Raw genomic sequence first — 24,473 nt, forward strand, 5'->3', positions numbered from 1 at the left:
CTTAGAAAGCGTCCTGTCGAACTCGACCAAAGACTTTTGAATTACATCTTCCTTAATCCCCTGGGAGATAACTTGGCCGTCGTATCAGGGGTATGTCCACCGGTTGTAGTCGGCGAAGTATAGTTGTCGTAGCACCGAGCGCCGATTTTACACCAACATGACCCGTAGCACTGCTCGCAAAATTCTTCATCGGACTCGGACGGCGGCGTGAGCTGGAACCAGTCACACGAAGAGCTCTCTCGGCGGCAGTAGAGACACTTGGTGGTGCACTCGGTGTAGTTGAGGGGCGAGTTGCAGCCCTGATCGCATATGAGACCGCAGGACTTGCAGCTCGGCTCGCAGGATGGCCATTGAGTGCTGGCTGGGTGGATGAAGAATGAGAGTGGGAGGAATATCCAAGTATACGGATGCATCTTGTAGCTGGTGGATATGATTGTCGAGAAAATGAAATTGAAGTCAGGTTGGCCCTAAACTTTGCCAGCTCACTGCGGTAACAAAGCAACTGGGCTAATCCTCCTTATATCGTATTTTGTTCTCGCATTTTGTGGCCAGACCTCACTTCTTCCGGTCAGCGGCTAAACGGCTTCGTTCCTAGGTCACCAATCATTGCAGTTCACCCCTCAGCGAGACTCATGCAGCTCGATCCTTCAACTGCCTAGACTTGCAAAGGCGAGATTGATTTACTCGTGTTGTTCTTCGTTATTAACCATGCAATTTTGAACCAATGAAGCATTTTTGCTAAACCAAGCCGTTTTTCGGAAACGGTCACATTGTCACGGGGAGCGACTGCTGCACTGTAGCCACGCCCTGTCCTGCGAAAGGTACAGAATTACAGAACGTCTTCTGGGAGCTTAGTGAAGTGTATGTAGCTGTGCCATCACACAGCCATTTATGAAAATTGCACACTGCAAGTGTTAGACCCATTTAGCCTGAGCAGAGGCACACGCCGCAATTTTGTATTTATGACCCGGGCGACTGCTTACAGTAAAATTGCATCATTAGGGAATGAAAGGTCGGGTGTAGGAAAGAAGAGTATGATTCGCAAGTTATGTACATTGATATAGGAAATAGAAGCAAAGAAAGAAAAACCCACTATCTAACAAAATCCATGTCAAGAAACTCCAACTAAAGTGTTCAGGTTCTCCGAGAAGGCTGTAATAGTATTACAGAGCGAGTCAAATATCCCCTGTGCAAAGCCCGCGTCTATAGCCCCGTCCCGAGCATAAAGCAAGCAGACCTCGGTACTGTTCGCATCTTGAGGCGTAGTGACGACACTGAAATCAGCAGTGTCCTCTTGCGAGGCTATGGCACCGACTTGGTACGTGTTGCCCCCGATTGCCAGGGTAGCCGTCTGAGGCATGCTCTGGTGTTGGACAACGGTGGAAAAGCCGTTTGCCCCGTCATCATCCCAGTCGGTGCATGTGTCGATAATCTCCTTGAAGCCGAGTGACTCGTACGGCATGTTGTCCACCTGCTGGTTCTGGATGTGTTGGAGGAGGTGTAGCACGGTCCAAGAGGGTCGGTGACAGACGCGCACAGGAACCACGTTCAGGCAGGGACCGACGATGGATTCAATGCCCGCCACGCTGCCTACATTGCGCCCGCTGATGAGGTGGCCAAAGACAACGTCTGTCTTGCCGGTGGCCTTTGCCAAGACTGTCGACCAAGCAGCTTTGACGACAGTGGCGGTGGTGATGTTGAAAGACGCGAGCGAGGGTGTAGACACGACAGCTTTCAAGACTTGAGTAGGAGACGTGTGCAGCAAAGTACGTTGTCGTGGGATGATATGTGTCGGAGTGGAATTCTTGAGGAGCGCTTTCCAGTACGCGTAGTGGTCCACAGTAATCTTACCCAACGCCCCACGAATATAAGTGGCATACGAAGGCGTGGGAAGGATAGGTTCTCCCTCATAGCAAGCCTTCAATGATTCAAGGATAGCTGGAAAGCAGACACCGTCATACTGAGCATGAGATATTCTGATGAAGATTCGGTGTCGTAGCGACGACTTGTGTCGCGCCATGACGAATTGGAGGGGGGATTGCCCAGGTTGCGGCCGTTCGTGTCGATGGATGGAACCAAGCTCTGAGGTGAACTGCTCGATATCGTCGACATCGTGGACAGTCAATTCGGGTTGCAAGTAGCGGAGGATAACCTGCAAGTATCTTCCTTGGTGGGGGACAAAGACAGTGCGCAACACGTCATAACAGGCCACGACATTCGTGATGCTTTCTCGCAGTAGGCCAGTGTCAATTGGGCCTGTGGAGTCCAGGTGGAAGTAATTCAGCATCCATCGCGACGCAAGCAGGCTGCCCCCGATGGCCTGGGTCTGGAAGTCGGTTGTTGGGAGGACATCGATGATGCTGGCTCGGGACACGCCTGCAACGCTGCAGACGTGGTCTCGGACGAATTGCTCAGCGTTCTCCTGGCCAAGCATGGAGAAGGGCTGGTAAGATTGTTCATCTGTAATGGCTCCCTCCTTCTTTGAGTCTGAGGAGGACATCTTGTCAACACTTGAAGCCGTGTCGGAGTCCTTGTATGATCGATCCAGGAGACAATCAAGCATTGACCCAAATCTTGGGTTTTTGAAGATGTCGGCCACGGTGAGATGAATGTCTAGCTCCCTAGCATCGCCCGCCATAGACATGGCGATAATGGAGTCACCACCAAGCTCGAAAAAGCTGTCTTCACAGGATACGGGAGCACTTCCAAGATCGAGAGTGTCTCTCCACAACGCCAACAGCTTGTGGTGGAGATGATTCCTGCCGCGGGTAAAGGGACGAGATGGAGCGGGCGGCGAGAACAACGTAGCACTGAGATCTGTCGAGGATTCGCTGCTTGTCAAGCTTTGAATTGTAGCCGCACCTTTTGAAGCGTCATGTTGAAATGTCCAGTGGCCAGCTTCATGCGTGTGCGTATACGCATTGGAAAGTAGCTGCGGGTCCTGGAAGAGCCGCAAATGGGAAACAGCAGCTTCGCTGTGATCGACGAAGTCGCTTAGCAGCATGGAAATGGTGAGAGCGAGATCCTGGGCTTGGAAATCTGAAAGAACATCTGTCCAATAGCGGAATACGATGCCTTCATCGCCGCGGGCGGTGTTGGCATTGAGGGTAACGGCATATTCACTTGGATCAAACGCCTCGACTGACTCATATGTGAGAGCGTTTGACTCCGAACCGCTCGACGAACCAGTATTTTGGATGGAGACAGCCGTGTTGAAAAAGCCTCGTTTCGCTTGACCCAATTCGTGGCTGACGCGAGCCAGAGAAAAGTGCTGGTGCGGTAGACTGGAGAGATAATCTTGTTGAGCTTGTAGGAAAAGTCTCTTGAGAGGCACGCTGGACGCAAACCGGAAGCGAAACACGAGCATATTAATCAGAGGACCAACGAGGTCGTCAATGCCGTCAATGCGGGCATCACGCCCAGAGGCGAGGTAGCCGAAGGCGACATCGTCAGATTTCGTGTAGCTTCGAAGCACGAGAGCCCATGCAACGACGATGATGTTGGACATTGTCACTCCAAATTCGCGACCAATCGAATGCAGCTCGGAAAATCGATCAAACTCGACCATGATAGAGCCTAGGCTGCGGCCAGCCGTAATGTCGGGATTGACTGTTGGAAACTCGGTGAACCGCGCTCCGGAGAGGTAGCTAGACCAGAATCTGAGGCTTGAATCAGTGGGCTGACTGGAAATATACTTGATGTATTCCTTGTAGGAAGGGACCTTGGTCGGAGGCAGGCTGTCGATGTATGCGTTTGATATGTCGCGCAGGATGACCGATGTCGAAGCACCATCTGTGACAGCATGATTCAATTCAAGCTTCATAAAGACTTTTCCTTGTGGGGTCTGGCAGATAGTGATTTGGTAGGGAAGCATCGGTTCGTCATTCCTCTTATTGGTCCTGTGAAGCGATCTGGCGTTCAATCTTGCCATGACGTCGATTTCCCGACACTCAATGACGGTGATGCGAGCCTCACGGGGCTTTAACACGACCTGGTCGAAGAAGCCGCCACCGTAGGTGCTCTCCACAAAGATGGTTCGCAGAGCAGGGTGACGATCAATGACTTTGTGGCAAGCCTGTGAGAGCTTCCCAGAATCAACAGTTGAGGAACTGGGACAAGTTACTTCGACGACAGTATGGAACAGATACTGGGATGGATCTCGGAGCTGACTGAGCAGTATACCTGTCTGCATTGGTGAGCAGGGATACATATCCTCAACCTCATCGAAGCGAACGTGAGCAGCAGGAAGAGATCTAGTGACGAGTTCCTGTAGCTCTGTGTAGTCGACGGGCATGAGAGGGAAGTCGCTGAGTGTGGGAGTAGAGGAGGCCTCGCTCAGCGTTTTTGCAATGTCGATGAGCACCTCCCCGCAGTTGGAAGACCACTTCTCGATGCGGTCTTGGTGGAGCATGTGCTTATTATGCATGAAGGAGAACTCCACGCCCTCGTCAAGAATCGATATGGAAACCTCGAACAAGGCCAGACGGCGAGTCTCAGGCGCGACGTCAGAGACGGCCGCTATCTCTCTGTCAGTCATGGACAAATCGAACGAGCTGAAGAGAGAATCGCCCTGGCTTGTCTGTTGAGTACGGCCGAGGAAATTTACCAAAACTTCCATGGGCTCATGATTGGCCAGATGGCGCTTCCCCGACTCGGTCAGGTAGCGGCGGGCAAAGTAAGGACGACCGTTGCTTGGGACGCTGCGGCGCATGTCTTTGACCTTGCGAACACAGTCGATGATACCATCGAGGTCGAGGTTGCGTCGAGACACATGAATGGGAGAAAGTGAGGTGAACCATCCGACCGTTTGGGAGAGGTCGATGGTATCATCCCAAGGCTCACGGCCGTGACCTTCGTTGAACAAGGTTGGGAACTCTCGCTCTGTGAAGATATTTCCGAAAGATTTGAGCAGAGCTGAGATGAACAGATCAAGAGGCTCAGTCTTGAGTGCCGTGTGGGAGTCACCCAGTACCAGAGAGACAATTTCGGAATCTGAAACGACAACGGCCTTCTTGATAACATCTCCATACACGTTGGCGGTGTTTGACATGCCCCAGAAGTCAAAATCGGCAGCTTGCACAGGGAATGGCAGCAGGCTGTCTCCATGTCTCTCAAGAGATCTGGCATGCTCGATCTGCGCTGCATTCCAATCCCGGAACGAGAAGGGCTTGGAGAATATTGGATTGGTAGCCGAAAGGAATGTCTCGAGGTCTTGGACGATATTGATCCAGGACACAATATCAACAACCAGATGGTGAGCTACGAGTGACACTGCTTGAGACCCATCAGGCTGTTCAAAGAGATCGACGATGAAGACGGGGCCGGAAATGTGGATACTCTTGTGGCTAGCGGCGAGAAGTGAAATCATGTCAGATCTCGCAACAGGCTTATGGGAGCGGAAGCTGTAGGAAGTGTCGATATCCGAAGCAATCTGCTGGGTCCACCGGCCATCGGAAGATCTCTTGAAGCGTGCGCGAAGCATTGGGTGTCTCTTGACGAGTGCGTGGACGGCATGCTCAAACCTGGATACGTCGAAGGGGCCCTTGATGGACAGGAGTTGGCTTTGATTGAAGCGGTCTCCGTAGTCCCTGTTGGAGCTGTTGTTGAAGAACAAGTGCTGGATTGGCGACAGCTCAAATTCGTCATTGGTTTGTTCTTCATGCTCAGGGACGCCATTCCGCATTTGTCGGTCTTCTGTCTCTATGAGCGCGGCTAGGTCATTGATTGACCTACCCCTCATAGCTTCCTGCATGGATAGTCTGATGGATTGGTCGCGGCAGCGAGTGATGATCTGAATCGCCGTGATGGAGTCACCGCCCTGGTACCCGTTAACTACCTGCTACGGATCCTAAAGTGATACATTCTGGAACATTCCAAAGCACAAAGATGGGGGAAGTGTAGCAGGAGAAGAATGGTACTCACAAGACTGATTAGGGAGCGGTTCATGGGCATTTCCTCCTCGGCAATGTTGAGGACTGACGCCCAGATACGTCTGAGTTGCCGTCCAACCGACGTCGTTTCGGAGACCACATCATCGTCGATGCTCTCTGAACTGATGGCAAGTTCATACGTGTCCTCGTCCATGTTGGCGAGCCATGTCCGAGCACTGGCCCTATCGAGCTTGCCAGACAGCAAGAGGGGAATAGTCTTAACCACAAACCAAGCCGATGGCACCATGTAAAGTGGAAGATTCTCGGACAGATGATTTTGCAGGGCGGAAACCTGTGTTCGAGCAATTTGCATCTCAGAAGCAGACACCGGGGTAAGTTCTGGCGATAAAAGGCTCGACTTCTCAGAGGAAACATCCTCGAGAGACACAATGGCCACTAGACGACCTTCGAAGACTCCGGACTCGGGTAGAGTGACGAAGGCCTGGCGAATGCGCTGGTCAGACTCGAGACGGGCTTCAATCTCGCCAAGCTCCATACGCTGGCCATTGAGCTTGACCTGGAGATCCTTGCGTCCTCTGTATTCCAATGTCCCATCAGGGTTATACTGGACCAGGTCACCCGTCTTGTACAGACGCAAGGTTTGTTGATGGTGCTCCTCACTGACGAAGTGGTGCATCCACGCAGGGTTTTCGATGAACGACTCAGCCGTTTTTGCACCGTCGTTCAAGTAGCCTCGCGAAACGATAGGGCCGCTGATGAGCAATTCACCTGTACAGCCCACGGGCATAAGGCGATTGTGATCTCTGGGGTCGACGACCCACGAATGACCGCCGTTCATAGCGTGGCCGATATTTGTGAATTCTTTGGTGAACGAGACGTCGGTGTTGGCAACGGCAAAAAAGGTACACTCGGCTGGCCCGTAGCCGTTCATCAGCTCGACCTTGTCGGCCCAAGTGCTAATCGTCTCCGATGTCATGGCCTCGCCTCCGCAGACGAGTGTCTGCAGTGTTTTGAACTTGGAGGGATCCTGGATACTAGCAACCGAGGGTGTCAAGAAGGCCCAAGTGGCTCCAAGGGTGTTCATGGCCCCTGGTAGATCTATCATCCTCGATTCCTCACTGGGAACGCAGAGACAGGCACCGCTGGTGAGGGCTCCAAACGTCTCTGCCATTGCAATGTCGAACGCATAAGAAGTGAAGTGGAAGACACTAGACGCCGAAGTAAGCTTCATGCGGTGCATGAAAGCCTTGGAACTCGCACAAAACGATCCATGGTCAATCACGATGCCCTTTGGCTTTCCGGTACTGCCAGAGGTATAGATGACGAATGCGGCATCTTGACTTGCAACGGTTGGCAGATCCTGCGGTTTGATATCTTGAGGGAACAGATCGGCAGAAAACAAGTCGCTATTGACCAAGATGACAGATTCGACAAGGCCATTGAAGCGGTCCTGATATTGTGGTGAACAGAGAGCAACACGGGCCTCACAGTCGCGAACAATTTCTGCGTGGCGAGCGGGGGGTTGCGCAGGGTCTAAGGGGACGATGGCACCCCCAGCGAGTATCACGGCAAGCATTGAGACCGTGGTCCAGAGAGATTTGTCCATACAGCACGGAACCAGCGTCTCAGCCCGTACTCCCCTCTGAACGAGTAGCTTGGCGAGGTGGCCGGCGTACTGTGCAATGGCGTCGTAGCTGAGATGACCATCCCAAGCGCGAATGCTGGTAGCATTCGGCTGCCTGGCGGCTGATTGCCAGAACAAGGTGGGGATGCTTTCTTGGACAGGCTCGAAAGTCCAGTGGTTCCACTCTTTGATCATCTCGACATCTTCTTGACCGTAGAGTCGAAGTTCGGAGACCTTGCTGGTGGGCTCTCGCGACAGACGGATGAGCTGCCCTACCACAGCCTCGAACTGATGAGCCATGCGCTTCACTTGCCAGCTTTTCATGACTGCCTCGTCGTGATGGACTACCAGGACTAAATCATGGGCCTCAATAAAGCACTCGACGACCAGCGGGTACGTGAAGAAGTGTGACTGCTCGGCTTCGTTTTCCATTGGCTTCAACAAGTCCTCTTGACTCGTTACTTCACCGGCAGACTGGATAACCAGCAGGTTCCTGAAGTCGCAGGCAACTGCCATAGCGCCCCCTAGGCGCTTGATATTTTGGAGACCAGCATGCTGATGAGGAATCACCCCAATTGCCTGATCATGAATGTTCCTCAGGAACTGGCCAACAGTAGCGTCCCGATCGATCTGAATTCTCGAAGGCACGGTGGTCAAGGTTGGACCAATGATATCTTCTACATGGTCAAGATCAATGTCACGTCCAGACAAAGTCTCGCCGAAGACAACGTCATCAGAGCCGGCTTGAGAACCCAGGACAAGCGCCCAAGCTGCACGGACGAGTGTCGCGTTAGTTACGTCCACGCCGAGATTGTCTTTGTCGTACTGAATAGTGTATTTCAGTGATGCACTGGATGATTGAGCACCAGTTGTAGAGGACATAGTTGGGAAATGAGTTGCAGGAGAAGTGCCTTGGAACCTGGCCTTCCAGAACTCATCAGAGGCTTGTGCATCGATGTCGGCCAAGTACTTGGCAAAGTTGGCAAATGGAACGGCCGATTTCAGTCTTTCAGAACCGCCTCCGTGGTAAAATTGCGAAACCAAGTTTAGCACAGAAGGCATACTCCAAGCGTCGTATAGCGCATGGTGGACGGTCCACACCAAGTAGCGGGGACCAGAACCAGCCGAATTGGCAATTGCGTACCTGGCTAGGACGCCGCCATTCCGTTCTGGAAGTGATCTGATATTGTCATTGGCAGATCCCAGGCTGCTGTAGTTTTCCCACTCGATTTCATGCGGCTCGAGAATGGCCAGATAGGACTCGAGCGACTGGCTGTTGACGACGCGCGATCTCAGGACGTCGACTTGGTCCACAGTCCGTTGCCACGCAAGCTTCAAACGGTCAATGTCGACACTAAAAGGCAGCTCAAAGATATTTCTGGCCACGTATGCGCCTGGATTCTGCATAGACGCAGCCACAAGCCCCTCTTGAAGCGAGCTACACGGGTACACATCTTGAATTTGGCTCCTCTGCACGCCACAGCGTTCTGCGAGCTCGCCGAGAAGCAGAGAGGGGGACGCAACGCCTCTCAGCAGCGACAAACGCTCCACGACAGTGGCGGAATCCCCATTGGAGCGTTTGCATGATGTTGCCATATCCGAGAGGACGGGGTTCTCAAAGACATTCTTGGCGGTGAGGACAACGTCCTCCATCCTCGCGGCGGCGACAAGCTTCATGGCGCCAATTGAATCGCCGCCCAGCCTGAAAAAGCTGTCGTCTCTGCTTATGCTTTCGGGCTCGATATCCAGGACCTTGGCCCAGACTTTCTGCAGTCTGCGTTGCATCGACGTGGTGGCGGCTCTGTTTGTGCTGACCCCGGCGAGCGTGTAGGGGGCCATCTGCTGGGCCGTTATAGACTGAGCAATGGCCTTGAGCCTTTGGCGGTCTAGCTTGGCGGCCAGAGTCCATGGCATCTTGTTCACGGGGATGTAAAGGGTTGGCACCATGTGCGACGGCAGAGCGCGAAGTGCCGTCTTAAGCGACTGGCAGAGTGTGGCGGAAGCACTTGACGCGGGCAGGAGAATTGCATCCGTCTCCCTGGATGCCGAATCCTCAGCCTTGTCGCCGCTGGTGAAGAACACCGCCAGGGCCTTGGTCGACGTCTTTCTCTGGGGAACCACAAGGTCCACAGCTGACTGGACGTCGGCTGGTAAGTTGGCTTTGACGTGGTGTTCGATCTCGCCGACTTCAATACGCTGTCCGTTGAGCTTGACCTGAGTGTCGTTTCGTGCGATATAGGTGAGGGAGCCATCCGGGTTGTACGCGACTAGATCGCCAGTCTTGTACATACGGTCTACGCGGCCGCCAGCGAGGTTCATAGCTGCACGCCATGGTGGATGCTCGATGAATGCATCCCTTGTCTTAGCGTCATTGCCCAGGTAGCCTCTCGCGACGATGGGCCCTTCGATCAGGAGCTCACCAATGCTGCCAATGGGCGTGAGGCGGTTATGGTTACGCGGATCGACGATCCAACAACGGCACCCGACAGCATGCCCAATGGTGGCAGGTTCCCGGTTTAGGACCTTTCCGTCATGGTCGACTTTGGTGCTTGCCGCAGCAATGACAGATGCCTCGCTGGGCCCATAGGCGTTTATAAGAGCCGCGTGGTTTGCCCACTTGGTGATGTGATTTGTCGACATTGCTTCACCGCCAGTAACGAGTACCTTGAGGGTTGGAATGCTATCTGGTTTTAGCACACTTGCCACGGCTGGTGTAAGCAGGGTCCAGTTGACATTCAACTTGGTAATCACAGCAGCCAGGTTATTGAGGCGTTCCTGGTCGCTGGGAATGCAGATGCAACCGCCCACTAACAAGGTAGACAGGATCTCCATGACGCTAGCATCGAACGTGTGCGACGCGAACTGCAGCACACGAGATGTAGAAGTCATCTTGATAGCTTTGGCATGAGCCGTGGCCCCAGTGGTGAAGGCCCCGTGCTCGATAATTGTGCCCTTTGGAAGACCGGTGGTGCCTGAGGTGAAGATGATATAGGCCGGATGGTTAGGTCTAACCTGGACTCGAAGCGAGGCTTCCAGTAGGTCAGGTAGCCGTGATACCGTCTCCGGGGCGACAGCAAGAGTCGGGAGGCCCAAGTTTTCAAACTTGTGCGTCAAGGAAGATGAGCAAAGGATTAGTTTAGCATCAACGTTGTGGACGATAAAGCTGATTCGCTCAGGCGGGTAGGTAGGGTCCAAGGGGACAAAAGCGCCGCCAGCCTTGAGAACCGCCACCATGGCGACGACTGTCCATGCCGATTTTTGGAAGCAAAGAGGGACGTATGTATCCGGCCTGACCCCGAGAGACACCAAGTGCTGGGCGAGCTGCGAAGCCGCCGCGTCTAGCTCGAGGTAGGTGAACCTTGCATCCCATGCCTCGATAGCTGGTGTCTCATCTGGTCGCTGTCGAACATTGTGCTCAAAGACGTGATGCACGCACTCGTCCAAGAACTCAGGTTCGGCATTGTTCCATGCGACCAGCTGTTCCGAGCAGTGGTCACTGAGCGTATGGAGTTCTCCTGTCGGCACCCCCAAGTCGCACGTCACAATCGAAGTCAGAATTCTGTCAAGCGTGGAAGCAATGTTCCTGGCCTGTGAATCTGGAATCTTGTCTGTCCAGTAGCACAGCTGCAGCTCCACACTCGAATCCCAAACTTCGGCGTTGATGACCAAGTCGTATTCACTAGGATCATGCGCGTCACTGACGTCGAACGAGACGGGTCCCGTTGCCATGGACTTGGAGACAGATCTTCTCTGGAAAGAGTAGGCAGTGTTGAAGAGAGGCTCATTGGCAGTACCCATCGCGTGTTGCAAGTCAGCAAGCGAGACGTGCTTATGATTCATCGCGGCTGCGAGGTCTTCCTGGGCAGTCTTGAGGACATCACCGAGGCTGGTAGAGGGGCTGAGACGCACTCGGCACACCAGCATGTTGAGATAGACGCCGACTGCCTGGTCAATGTCGCAGACCGGGATGTCCCTCCCAGCGACCAGATAGCCAAACAAGACGTCGTCAAGACCCGTGTATGCTTGAAGGACTAGCGCCCATGCCAACTGCAGTACGTTGGATAATGTGACACCTCTTTCGGTGCAAAAGGCTTGGAGTTCAGCCACGTGGGAGATACGCCAGTCAAGCGCTCGCAAAGTCTTAGGCTCTGCGGCTCCGCCAGTTCGTGATGGTAGATAACAAGGCTCAGCTCCAGTCAGGTATTCCTTCCAGTAATCGACGTTCTGAGAGCCCCGGCTTCGCTGCAAGTAAGCGACGTAGTCCCTGTAAACAGAAAGACCCGTTGTGGCCAAGGTGCCTTCGTACGCCAGCGCCAGGTCACGGAACAGAATTGGGATCGAGGATCCATCGGCGATTGCATGGCTCATCTCTAGAACGCAGTGCATCGTTCCTTCGGAATCCTTGAAGATGTTGAGACGGTGGGGTGGTTGGTCGGCGGGAAGACCTAGCAGCGAACGTTGACCAGGTCTTTGAGCTAGCTCGCTGTCGGAGTGCTCGAGGAAAGCAATGTTAGCGAGATGCTTCCTCAGAACCACTTGGTCCATTACGCCCTCCTGTAGTAAACTGTCCACAAACACGGTTCGAAGAGTCGAATGACGTTGTACCACATGTTGCCAGGCATCAGCTAGGCGTTGCACGTCCACAGCATCGCCCGGTTGAGCGCATCTCACCGAAAAGGTGATCGAGTACGAGTAGCATTCGGGATCTCGTATCTGGGTAAAGAGGATGCCCTGCTGTACCGGAGAGCACGGGTACGCGGCTTCGATGTCGTCAAGATGAGCAATGCCGATTTCAGTGAGCTTTCGTTTGATCTGGGATTCTCCCTCAAAAGCTAGAGGAAGAAGAGACAAGTCAGGAGTTGGCCGTTCATGTCTGATATCGGATAGCCTTTGCATAGCCTGATGGATAGACCTCTTGCAAGCCGCCATCCAACTTGGAATACAAGATTGGCGATTCATGTGGCGATTGAAAGAGAAGCTGAAGCTTAACCTGTTACCAGAGAAGGCGGCCGAGATCTCAACGAGTGCGAGGCGAGGTACATCAACCCCAATGTCGGTTTTTGAACTCGCAGACTCCAACATGCTTCCACCAAGCGACGTGAACACCGAGTCTTCGGACTTGTTCCGCCCTGTCTGGCCGAGGAAGTTAAAAGCCACTTCCAGGGGCCACTCCCGGGCACGCGTCTGACTCTGGTGAGACAGCATGTTGTGAGCAAAGTAAGGACGGCCCTTGCCGGGAAGCTTTCGCCTAAAGTCCCTTACCCAGCGCACAACATCGAGAATGTCTGGCTCGGATGGCAAGGACTCGGGCAGGTAGATGGGGCAAAGGGTGGTAAACCATCCAATGGTGCGTGATAAGTCCAGTTTGTCATCCCAAGGTTCTCTGCCATGACCCTCATTGAATATCGATGGCACTGTGGGGCGGTCTGAAAAGGTCTGGCGGAAAGATACCAACAGAGAGGCTAACAAGATGTCGACAACATCGGTATCAAGGGCGTCGTGACAAGGACCCAAGAGTAGAAGCGAGTCATCGGTGGTTATCTCCATTATCTCGGTGATTGAGTCTCCGTGAATGTTCGGTACGCCTTGCATTCCCCAGTATGAGAGATCTTGTCGAGGCGCCGGAACGTCGTGGAACACATGTTCGAGTGCCGTCTTGTGAGCTTCCTCACGTTGCAGAGAGAGCCAAGCCTGGAATGAAAGTGGTTTGGCGGGGCTGTAGGTTGCTGACGACAAGAGTCCCTCCAGGTCTTGCAGGATGATATTCCAAGACACTACATCGACAACAAGGTGGTGGGCGACAAACGAGACGATTTGATCGCCGGTTCCCTCCACCTCAAAAATGTCCGCGCCAAAGAGAGGTCCATCGTAGATGTTCAAAGACTTTTGGCTCTCTTCGATCAATGAAGAGAGATGACTCTGGTCGACCTTCCCATGCGATCGGAGGGTGTATGAGCCAGTGACGTCGCTAGTTATACGCTGATACCAGTTTTCATTGGCAAGCGAAAAGCGAGCACGGAGCATGCTGTGTGTCTTGATGATGGTTTCCAAAGCTGACGATAGCTCCCGGGGAGTGATTGTACGTGTAGTTCCCAGAAGCAGGCTCTGGTTGAAATGAGTAGAGTCAGTTCCGAAACACTCAAAGTACACCTTCTGGATGGGCGACAAGTCAACACTCATTCTCCTGCTCCTGGTCATGCACAACTTCCTCGGCGGCGGTGACACAAGACGCGAGCTCGACGATGGACTTGCTCTTCATGATCTGACCAACCGAAACGGCCATGTTCAAGGAGCGGCAGACAGCCATCAGCTGCATTGCCGAGATGGAGTCGCCTCCCAGATGGATAAACGATCGCTTGAATGGCACCGAATCCACCTTGACGTTGAGAACCTTGGCCCAGGCAGCCCGGAGCTTGACCTCCACCACTGATGCTTCTCTGTCGAGAGCAGATGTCGTTTCCTGTGCGTCGAGAACCAGCTGGTAATGTTCGGGAGTCATCCTCTCGACCCAGTTCACAACACGCCTGCGGTCAAGCTTGCCGGATGGGAGGAGATGGATGCGGCCCACGACGATCCACGCGGATGGAATCATGTAAGCTGCCAGATGTCCTGCTAGACTCTCATGAATGCGTGTTATTTCAGAGCAAGAATACTTTCCCACGAGCTGCATCTCTTCATCTTGCACCATACCTCGGTGGATACCGGCAAGTGACTGCAGAGATAGGACGGTGACTAGACGCCCCTTGAAAGGGCCAGACGATGGAACAGCCGCCAGGCTATTCTGAACGAGAGGATCTGCGCTGAGATGGTGTTCGACTTCAGACAACTCGAGTCTCTGACCATTGATTTTGACTTGAGTATCTTTTCTCTTTTGGAAGAGAATGGATCCATCTTCGCTGAGCTTGACCAGATCTCCAGTCTTGTACATCCTGCGCTCAGTGCCTTGAGCTGTGCCAGGGAACTGGCTGCACCATTTCGGGTTGGTGATGAAGGATTCTGCAGTCTTCTGGGGATTCTTGAGATAGCCCTCAGCGAGGGTTGGGCCCTCCACCACAAGCTCACCGACGGCGCCGATGGGCATCAGTCTGTTGTGGTTGGTCGCATCGACGACCCAACAAGAACCTCCCACTGCATGACCGATATTGGAAGGGCCGGATGCAAGTGTGACGGTTGGGTTGACGGTAGCGACGACGGCAGCTTCACTAGGTCCGTACGCGTTTATCAACTGGACGGATGACGCCCAGGACGAGATGTGAGCAGAGGACATGGCCTCGCCTCCAAGCACCAGTGTCTTGAGCCCAGGGACGAGGGATGGCGAAATCAGCTGGGCAACTGAGGGCGTCAACAAGGCCCAGTTGACTTGCAAATCATTGATAGCGCCCGCAATATCATGAATGCCCTTGGGCACACAGACAATGCCACCATGAATAAGAGTAGTCAAGATCTCCATAATGCTGGCGTCGAAAGTATAAGAAGCAAATTGCAAGACACGAGATGACCTGGTCATGCCCATGGCAGAACCATGGGCTGTAGCACCAGTGCAAAAGGCCGAGTGGCCAACGATGGTTCCCTTGGGTTTCCCAGTTGTGCCGGAAGTAAAGATGACATAGGCCGGGCTATTGGTAGAAAGAGAAACCGTCGGCTTCTGGGGCGGTGAGATGCCGTGGACAAAGTCTGGTGAAACCTGGATCACGTTTGGTCCAAGATGCTCCAGACGCTCAGCATACTGGGGGGAGCAGAGCACAACGGTGGCGTCGACATCGGCAAGGATGCCGTTGATTCGGGCGTCGGGATGTGCAGGGTCCAAGGCAACAAAGGCAGCACCCGACTTGAGGATGGCCAGGATGGAGATGACGACAAGAGACGATTTGTCCATGCAAAAGGGAACGATGGAATTGACTTGAACGCCGCTCTCGACAAGCACGCTCGCAAGACGCGTAGATTGAGAGTCCAGTTCCGAATAGGTGAGGCTCTGATCCCATGCGCAGACGGCCAGCTTGTCTTGCGCTTGAGTGAGACCCTGAGCCTGGATGACCTCGTGTATGAGTCGGTCCACGGGAGGTGTTGCTGAACTATTGAGCTCCCGCAGCGTCTGAATATCATGGGGGGTCAGCATGGCCAGGTTGCCGATCTTCTCGTCCCTCAGCTCAGGTATCGATACGGAATGCAACATCAAGGCGAAGTGGTCCATGACGCGCCGCATGTGCGACTCTGGAATAATGTCCTGGTCAAAGTGCACAACAGTCTCAAGCTCGGAGTCTCCAATGTGGCACGAGAGCATGAGGGGGTATGAGTAGAAGTTTGTACCAGCCATCTCGTTGGTCTGCTCGTCCCAGAAAGAATCTGTCAACTCTCGTGAGCCGTGATTGATGGCTATGAGGTTCTGCGCGCCACACGCAAGGGCAGTGTCAGCGTTGATGCGCTTGATGTGTTGAATGCCGGTATACTGATGCCGTCTCACAGCTGCTGACTGAGCTTGGACGTAGCCGAGAGTCTCAGCAACCGTATGCGAAGAATCCAACACCACTCGCATCGGCACAGTCGCCAACGTCGCGCCAACCATCTCCTCGATTCCAGGAACAGGAGCATCACGCCCCGTGAGAGTTTCCCAGAACACGACATCATTTGCTGCCGAGTAGGTGGAAACCGTCAGTGCCCAAGCTGCGCGGATTCTCGTGGCGGTAGTAATCTCGGATCTAGACTGATGGCTCAACTCTGCCTTGTGAATCAATAGACTGCTCGCGCTTGCCTGATAATCAGGGCTGGGCAGGCGCGGGAAGTGCTGGGTCGAGGTGTTGGATAGGTGGGACTCCCAGAACTCGTGCGCTCGATCCATGTCAACTTCTGCAAGATATTGGATGAAGTTGGAGTATGAAGGGCCGTTGAGCTGTGCGGGACTCGGGACCTCCTGGTAGCATCGCTTAATCTTGTCTAAGATTAGAGGCAGACACCAACCGTCGTAGAGTGCATGGTGGATAGCCCAGACGAATGATACTCCAGTGGAACCATTGTTGACAAGGTTATAATTGGCCAATCTCCCGCCATTATGGAGTGGAAGCTGACGCCAGGACTCTTCCACCTCGCCGAGGCTGGCCACAGTGGACCACTGGGGGGCATCCTCGGCCACCACAACCTGCACAAACCCGGTATCCTCGGTATGAACAATCCTTGTCCTTAGTGTCGGTTGGGCTTGGACTACGAGATCACAAGCCTTCTTGAACCTGACGGTATCTATGTCATCCGGAAGGCGGTAGACGAGTTGCGCAACATATGCCCCTGGCTCCCTGATCGAGAGGGCCACGAGACCCTCTTGTGTTGGGGTGCAAGGATAGATGTCCTGAATGGCTTCAACATCGACGTGAGCAATTGCCGCAACCTCTCGCTTCAGTACATCCACCGAAGCCAAGTTGGATAACAACGAGAAAGGTTGGACGGCCGTGGCGACAGCCTTGGTGACGGGGTGTGCTGAGTGGGCCATGTCCAGCAAGGTTGCCTTTTCGAAGATGCTAGCCACGGTCAAAGTGATGTCAGACTGTCGTGCGAGCGTTACCAGTCGCATTGCGCCGATTGAGTCACCTCCAAGCCTGAAGAAATGATCTTCGACTCCAATTGACGATGCGTCAATGTTAAGCACATGGGCCCACATGGCAGCCAGCTGTTTCTCCATCTCGCTGGATGGGGCCCTGCCAGACTTCAAGGCGAGCTTGTAAGAGGTCATGAGCGATGCCGGAACCACCCGTGCCAGCAGTCGGAGGCTACCCCTGTCCAGCTTCCCGGACGCAGTCAGGGGCATCTTGTTGATGGGCAGCCAAACGGATGGAACCATGTAGGCGGGAATCAGGGTAGACAGAAGCACCTCCAAGTCTTTGAAACGAGCCCTGTACGCGTCTTCCATGTCCAGGATAATGCTTTCGTCGCTGCTGTCGGCAAGGGAGGCGTCTGCATCGGCGCAAACGAAGCAGGCTAGCGATTTCCTGCCCTCTGGGAAGATCAACTCAACAGCAGATATCCAGCCCTCGGGAAGGTTCTTTTGTATGTGGTGCTCAATCTCTCCAAGCTCGATGCGCTGGCCGTTGAGCTTGACCTGGTGATCCTTTCTTCCAAGGTAGGTGAGGGTGCCATTGGAATTATAGCGTACCAGGTCGCCGGTCTTGTAGAGCTTTCGATCCGGGTTGCCGCCATGCGATGTTGTTCTTTCCAAACAGGCAGGTGGAGGTATAAAAGACTGTGCCATCCTTCCGGGCAGATTCAGATAGCCTCGGGAGACGATGGGGCCGTCGATGAGGAGCTCTCCCACGCAACCAATTGGAACTAGAGAATTGTGATCGGCTGCATCCACAACCCAAGCAACACAACCGATGGAGCGTCCAATGTTTGTGGCTTTGCCTGGATGTGCAATGTCGCCAGAGTAGGTCGAGTTGACGGAGCACTCTGAAGGCCCGTAGCAACACTGCAGAGACACAAAGTCGCGCCACATATCAACACATGTAGTAGTCACAGCTTCGCCGCCCAGAGCTAGCGTCTTCAAGGTCGGAAGTTCGGCTGGCTGGAGGAGGCACGCGACAGTTGGGGTTATATCGGCCAAGGTGACCCCGTAGCGGTTTATTGCTCCGGCCAAGTCATTCAGCCTCTCGTGGTCCGAGGGCACGCATACGCAGCCTCCACGAGTAAGTGTGGTGAATATCTCGGCAATACTGTTGTCGAACGTGAGGGAGGCGAACTGCAACACCCTCGAGTCTTTCTCGTAGCCCAGCTTGGGACCCGAGTACTCAGCATTGGTGGCAATCCCCCTATGCTCAAGGACCACACCCTTGGGTCTGCCCGTGCTGCCCGAGGTGTAAATGACGAAACAGGCGTTATGGGGTGTGACTTGGGGAACAGCAAGGTCGGGCATTATAGACAGGGTCTGGAGCAGCTGGGCGTCCACGGCCACTGTTGTCTCGGCCATGGTGCTGATCCTGGACGCCATCGAAGGTGCCACGAGGGCTACAGAGGCACCTGTGTCCTCGGCACGAAGCCGCAACGCAGCATCAGGATGCGCTGGGTCCACAGGCACGCATGCGCCGCCAGCCTTCAAGATGGCCAGCATGGCGACTATGGCAAAAGCAGACTTGTCAAAGCAGACCAGCACAAAGTCTTCCAGGCCGACACCCAAGGAACTGATGTGAAGGGCGAGCTTGGTAGAGGCGTCATCAAGCTCAGCATAGGTAAAGCCCATGTCCCATGAGGCAATCGCGGGAGCGTCAGGACGCGAAATCGCCTGCTGCTTGAACAAGTCGTGAAGGCAGCTTTCAATGGCTTCAGGAATCTGCTGGTTCCACTGGCAGAGCTGCTGACGGTGCCAGGAGGCGAGATGCTCGAGCTGCGCAATGGGTTGATCGCAATGATGGAGCACGTTGCTGAGCGCCTGGGTAAAAGTGCTGGCGACGTTTGCGGCATGCCCGTCTGATAGGGTATCGGACCAGTACATCAAGTCAATGGCCATGTTGTCCTCGTCCGCCTCGATGTTGACAGACACGTTGTACTCGTCAGGATCATAAGTTGGGCGGCACTCCTCAAACAAGAGGTCCGGGGGGTTCTCTGGAGTACGCGGCAGCTTTCTGTACGATAGTGCTGTGTTGAACAGGGCAGAATCGGAGAGCTGCAGTGCGTGCTGGACTTCGGCCAAGGAAATATGGCGGTATTCCAGGCTGTCCAGGTAATCCCTCTGCACGAGGCTCATGACGTTCCCCAAAGTGGTGGAGCTGCCAACGTTGACGCGGCATGACACCATGTTGATCACCGGTCCGATAACATCCTGGATGCCCTCGATCTGAGAGTCACGAGCAGATGTGAGATAGCCGAAGCAGACCTCCTCCGAGGCGGTATAGAGACGCAGTGTCAGTGCCCAAGCTGCGTAGATGGCGTTGACAATGGTGACTGCCCGATCGTCACACAACCGCTGCAGCTCGGCCATCTCGTCAAACCTGACCCTGAGGTGTCTCAGTTCCTTTGACTCCACAACATCGCCGTCGTCGAGGACGGGGAAGTGGCACGGCTCGACCCCCGCGAGGTGCGACTTCCAATAGTCGATGCCGGGTTGGACAAGCTGTCCTTGGAGGTGCTTGACGTAATTCCGGTAAAGTGGACCATCGCGGGATTCAAGAGTCCCCTCGTATGCCATGGCGAGGTCCCGAAAGAGGATTGACAGAGAAGTACCGTCCATAATCACGTGACTGATATCAAGTCTGCAAAAGACCTTGCCGCTCTTGGATGTACAAACTTCGAAGTGGTGCAGCAGATGAGAATTGTCTTTCTGATGCAGAGGCGATGCGCTCAGAGCAGTGAGTGCCTCTTCTTCTGTATCCTTCTCAGACACGATGAGCGGAAAGTTGACTTCTTTGAGGACGACCTGGTCGTAGGGAGAATCTTGCTGGGTCAGGCTCTCGACAAAGATGGTCCTGAGCATAGGGTGGTACTCGATCATGTGTTTCCAGGCAGCGGCAAGTTTCGTCACGTCCACTGGCAAACCGCTTCTGCTCTTGACCTCGTGGAGTGTGTACGCAGCATAAAAGGCGCTGTTCTTTGTCGTGCTGATCAGGAGTCCTGCCTGTAAAGGAGAGCAAGGGTAGATATCCTCGACTTGATCCATGGATCTTACTCCAGCCTTGGGAAGCGTTTCTTCCGTCAGTAGCCGAAGGCTGTCGTATGTCAGGGAGAGAAGTGGGAAGTCGCTCAGCGTGGGTTCAGGGGCCAAGGAACTCAAAGTTTCAATCAGGGCGCTGAGGCTGCTTTTGCAGGAAGTAATCCACCGGCGGATCTCGGGCTGGTGGTTCATGTGTTGATTGAAGACAAAAGAAAACCGGAGAGATCCCCTGAGAATGACGGCAGAGACTTCGAAAAGAGAGATGCAAGGTGTTAGAGGACCGACATCTGCACCCTCGGCCGCACCCTTGACTTCTCCGGCAATGTCCCCCAAAGGAGTAAAGAGAGCACCCTCACGTTCCAGCTGCTGATACTGGCCAAGGTAGTTGAACGTAATCTCCAGTGGCCAGTGACGGGAAAAGGAGTCTTCACCCGCCTTTGTCAGCCAGCGGCTCGCAAAGTAAGGCCTTCCGCTGTCGGGAATTTTGCGTCGTCCGTCTTTGACCAGCTTCACGGTGTCAACAAGACTAGACTGTGATGTCCATCCAGCAGCAAAGACGGGGTAGATGGTCGTGAACCACCCAACCACGTTGGACAGGTCAATGGAAGCGTCCCAGGATTCCCGGCCGTGGCCTTCGGCGAACACGGCTGGGATCGATCGGTCGGTAAATGTCTGGCCAAAAGAGAAGATCATGGCTGCCATAAGAACATCGGGAATCTCGGTGCGCAACGACTCGTGGCATTTTGACAAGAGGAGCAAGGTTTGCGCAGGTCCAATTTCAAAGCCTTCGCGGGCCATCTGCCCGTAGACGTTCGGTGCGTCCCCCATTCCCCAGTACTCGGTGTTCCCATCAGGAATGCCATGGATTGGCAGAACCTGCTCCGGAGTCTGAGTCTCGGCATGTTCCAACTGCATCTTGCACCAGGCCTGGAAAGGCAGAAGACGGCCCGCATCAGGGAGTGGGTCGTCAGGTTGTAGCAGAAGCTCTTCTAGCTCCTGGAGGATGATTCGCCAGGAAACAAGGTCAATCACCAGATGGTGCGCCACGACGAACAAGAGCTCCTCTCCCCCGACCACGCGAATGAGGTCAGCAGCAAAGATGGGACCCTGAGTCACCTCAAGGCAAGTCTGGCTGTCGACAAGGGCGTGGTCAACCTGGTCGATCGAAGCCAAATTAAGGGTCCGTAACCGATACGAAGATGCAACCTCGTTGGTAACACGCTGCTGCCATTTGCCGGCGGGGTCCTGACTGAACCTGGCACGCAGCATCGACCGTCTCCGTACAACAGTCTCAATTGCCCTGCGCAGGTCCGGCTCAGGAATGCGCTGGCTCGTGCGAAGGAGAAAGCTCTGGTTGTAGTGGCCCTGGGCGTGGTTGGGTCTGGAGAAGTAGAGTTTCTGGATGGGTGAGAGCTCGAACGGCTGTTCCAGAATCTCCTGGTGGAACAGCTGCCTGTCGATGTCCTTGACTTGTAATGCCAGCGCACTGATTGATTTGCTAGCAATAATTTGTGAGACGGTCAGGCCAAGGCCGCGTTTTCTGCATTCGCTCATGACTTGCATCGCAGAGATGGAGTCACCGCCGACGCTCAAGAAGGACTGTCGGAGACCAAGCTGTTCGGCCTTGAGGTTCAGAACGTGCGTCCAGATTTTGTGTAGCTCCAATTCGGTCTTGCTGGAGGACACGAGAGCCTCAGAGGACCCAGTGGCAGTGACAGGGTTTAGCTGTCGGTACAGCTCCTCGCTCATGTCATCAACCCACTTTGCAGTCTGCTTGCGGTCGAGCTTCCCCGACTGAAGACGGGGGATGAACTCGACGGCGAGCCACATGGAAGGGATCATGTACAATGGAAGCCTCTCGGTAAGCAACTGCTTTGCCTCGGAGACTTTTTCTCGCGCAACATCCTCGAGTTCACCATCAATCAGCTTGTAAGGCCGACCCTTGGGCACGAGGTCTTGGTTCATATTGTCGCTCAGCTGAACAATGGCCAAGAGCCGACCTTTGGAGAAACCCTCTTTGGCCAGGACGACCATGCCATGCTTGATACTAGGACTGATGTTGAGATGTTGCTCGATCTCTCCCAGCTCTATACGTTGTCCGTGGAATTTGATTTGTGTGTCCTTCCGTCCTCTGATGTGTAAAGTCCCGTCATGGTTATACTGGACGAGGTCGCCCGTCTTATACATTCGTCTGGGGCCGACCCGCCCTGGCTGGTTTTGTGTCCATGCAGGATCGACAATGAAAGCCTCGCTCGTCTTCTCGGGCTCCTTGTAATACTCCCGCGCAAGTGTGTGGCCCTCGATAACCAATTCACCGACCGCCCCAACGGGCATCAGTCGGTCGTGATTGTATCGATCAACAACCCAACAATGAACGCCGACTTGATGGCCGATATTCAATGGGTCCTTTCCTTCCCTCATGCCTCTGTGGACGTGTGAGACAACAGACGTCTCAGCAGGGCCATAGCAGTTGATGAGGTTGATGTGAGACCATGAGCGAATAACGGCTTGCGTCATAGCCTCTCCACCAGTGACGAGTGTCTTCAACGACGGCACATTGTCAGGGTTTATGAATTTGACAAATGTCGGCGTGAGCAGCGCCCAGTTGGCCCGGAGCTGGGTAATGGCATCCTCGATGGCATTTAGCCGGGCGTCTTCGCTGGGTATGCAGACACAGCCGCCTAGGATCAAGCACGTGAGGATCTCCGTGATGCTTACATCAAAGGTAGAGGCGGCGAAGTGTAGTGATCTTGTGTTGTGATCCATCATCAATGCGGGTCCATGGGCAAGGGCACTCGACAACAAGGCCACATGCTCAATCAACGCACCCTTGGGCTCGCCGGTGGTGCCGCTCGTAAAGATCATGTAGGCACCGTTGTTGGATGAGCCAAAGCTGACGTCGCCATGGTGCTCTGGTAGGCTTTTGAACAACTGGTCGTCCACGGTGATCAACTCGGTTGCCACGCTCTCTAGCATAGCCTGGTGCTGGGGAGAACACAAGATAGTCGTGGCTTGCACCTTGCTTGCCAGGGCACGAAGGCGCGGTAGAGGGTGTGTAGGATCTAGAGGCACAAAGATGCCGCCCGCCTTGAGCACTGCCAACATTGCCACGACAGTCCACTTGGACTTGTCGAAGCAGATCGGCACAAAGAGCTCGGGACCGATACCGGAGGTTTGTAGCCGACAAGCAAGGCGATTCGAGAGAGACAAGAGTTGTGCGTATGAGAAGCTTCCATCCCAAGCGCAAACCGCGTCTGCATAGGGTCGCAATGTTGCCTGCTCCGACACGGCTTGGTGTATGCACTGCTGCACATGACTCTGTGGGTCGCTGTTCCACGCTAAGACTTGCTGCTCATTCTTCTCGCCAAAGTAGTCAAGGTCTGAGATGAGTCTTTCTGGTTGATTGACGATTTCACTGATGATCTTGTCGTATGTATTGCTGACGTTCCTCGCCTGTTCTCCAGTCATGAAGCCGGGATCCCACCAAATGACGGTTTGTAGGGTGACAGGGTCCACGAACATGCGGATCTTGCACCATGAAAGAGAATCTTGTCTCTTCTTTTGATTCGGGTCATCATCGTTGCTCGGCTCGTGGGCAAAGCTACGAATGCAAAGCGCGGTGTTCAACAGTGTCTTTGCATTGCTTTGTGGTATCGAGAGCAGGGCGGAAAAGCTCCCGGTCAAGATACTTCGAACTTTCTGATTCCCGGGCACATTCAGCTGCGCTGTTGTCGTAACGCCATGTGCATGTCCCGAGCTTGTGGTAACATTATGCTCAAATGCAAAGCAGACTTTCTCCAGCCCAGTGAAACATCCGAGAAGAATTCCCCATGCCGCGCGTAACACAGTACATTTCTGAGAAAGGTCCTCATGCACAACACATCCTAACCGGCTGGTGTAACGGAGGATCTCGGAATGATTCTTGTCACCCGCTTCGAATGCCGGGAAGATGGTGGGCTCCAGATCTTGCTCAGATCGATCGGCAGCCTTGACACAGCCGCAAGCAGGCGGGTCCATTGCTTGAGACTTCTGCAGGAGTTCTGGGAAAGAGTATGTGCAGATACGGTGTTTTGGAGAGATTGGATGAAATATTCAAGTAATATGGACAATAAGGAGCAGAGTTTGGGTTTCAGCGTCGAGGGGATCATGAGCAAGAGTACCTGTAGCACCTTAGATGATAATGAACCAGGCAGAATTGACCCCGTTACGAATAGGTTCAAAGCAGGGGGAAAAGAATTCCCTCTCTTGAAAAAAAGAAGGGGCATGTGGAGATCCGATCAGAGCCATGGCTCCCAAAGTGAGAGCACATTCTTCGCCGTTCTAGCCGCTGTCG

The 24,473-nt window shown here is 54.0% G+C and overlaps 1 protein-coding gene across 1 annotated transcript; it reads right to left on the bottom strand.

Annotated features, from left to right (window-relative positions):
* Window positions 1-1,111: 1,111 nt before the first annotated feature.
* On the bottom strand, window positions 1,112-24,157 carry INS49_014143 (uncharacterized protein; the record flags this gene model as incomplete). The annotated part of the gene is made up of 6 exons (XM_043174834.1): window positions 1,112-2,682; window positions 2,863-4,075; window positions 4,262-5,836; window positions 5,923-13,620; window positions 13,718-14,112; window positions 14,206-24,157. The coding sequence occupies 6 exons, from the start codon at window positions 24,155-24,157 to the stop codon at window positions 1,112-1,114; spliced, it is 22,404 nt and encodes a 7,467-aa protein (XP_043021779.1).
* Window positions 24,158-24,473: the final 316 nt, after the last annotated feature.

This window comes from Diaporthe citri, assembly GCF_014595645.1.
Source record: "Diaporthe citri strain NFHF-8-4 chromosome Unknown scaffold_7, whole genome shotgun sequence".
NCBI lineage: Eukaryota > Fungi > Ascomycota > Sordariomycetes > Diaporthales > Diaporthaceae > Diaporthe > Diaporthe citri.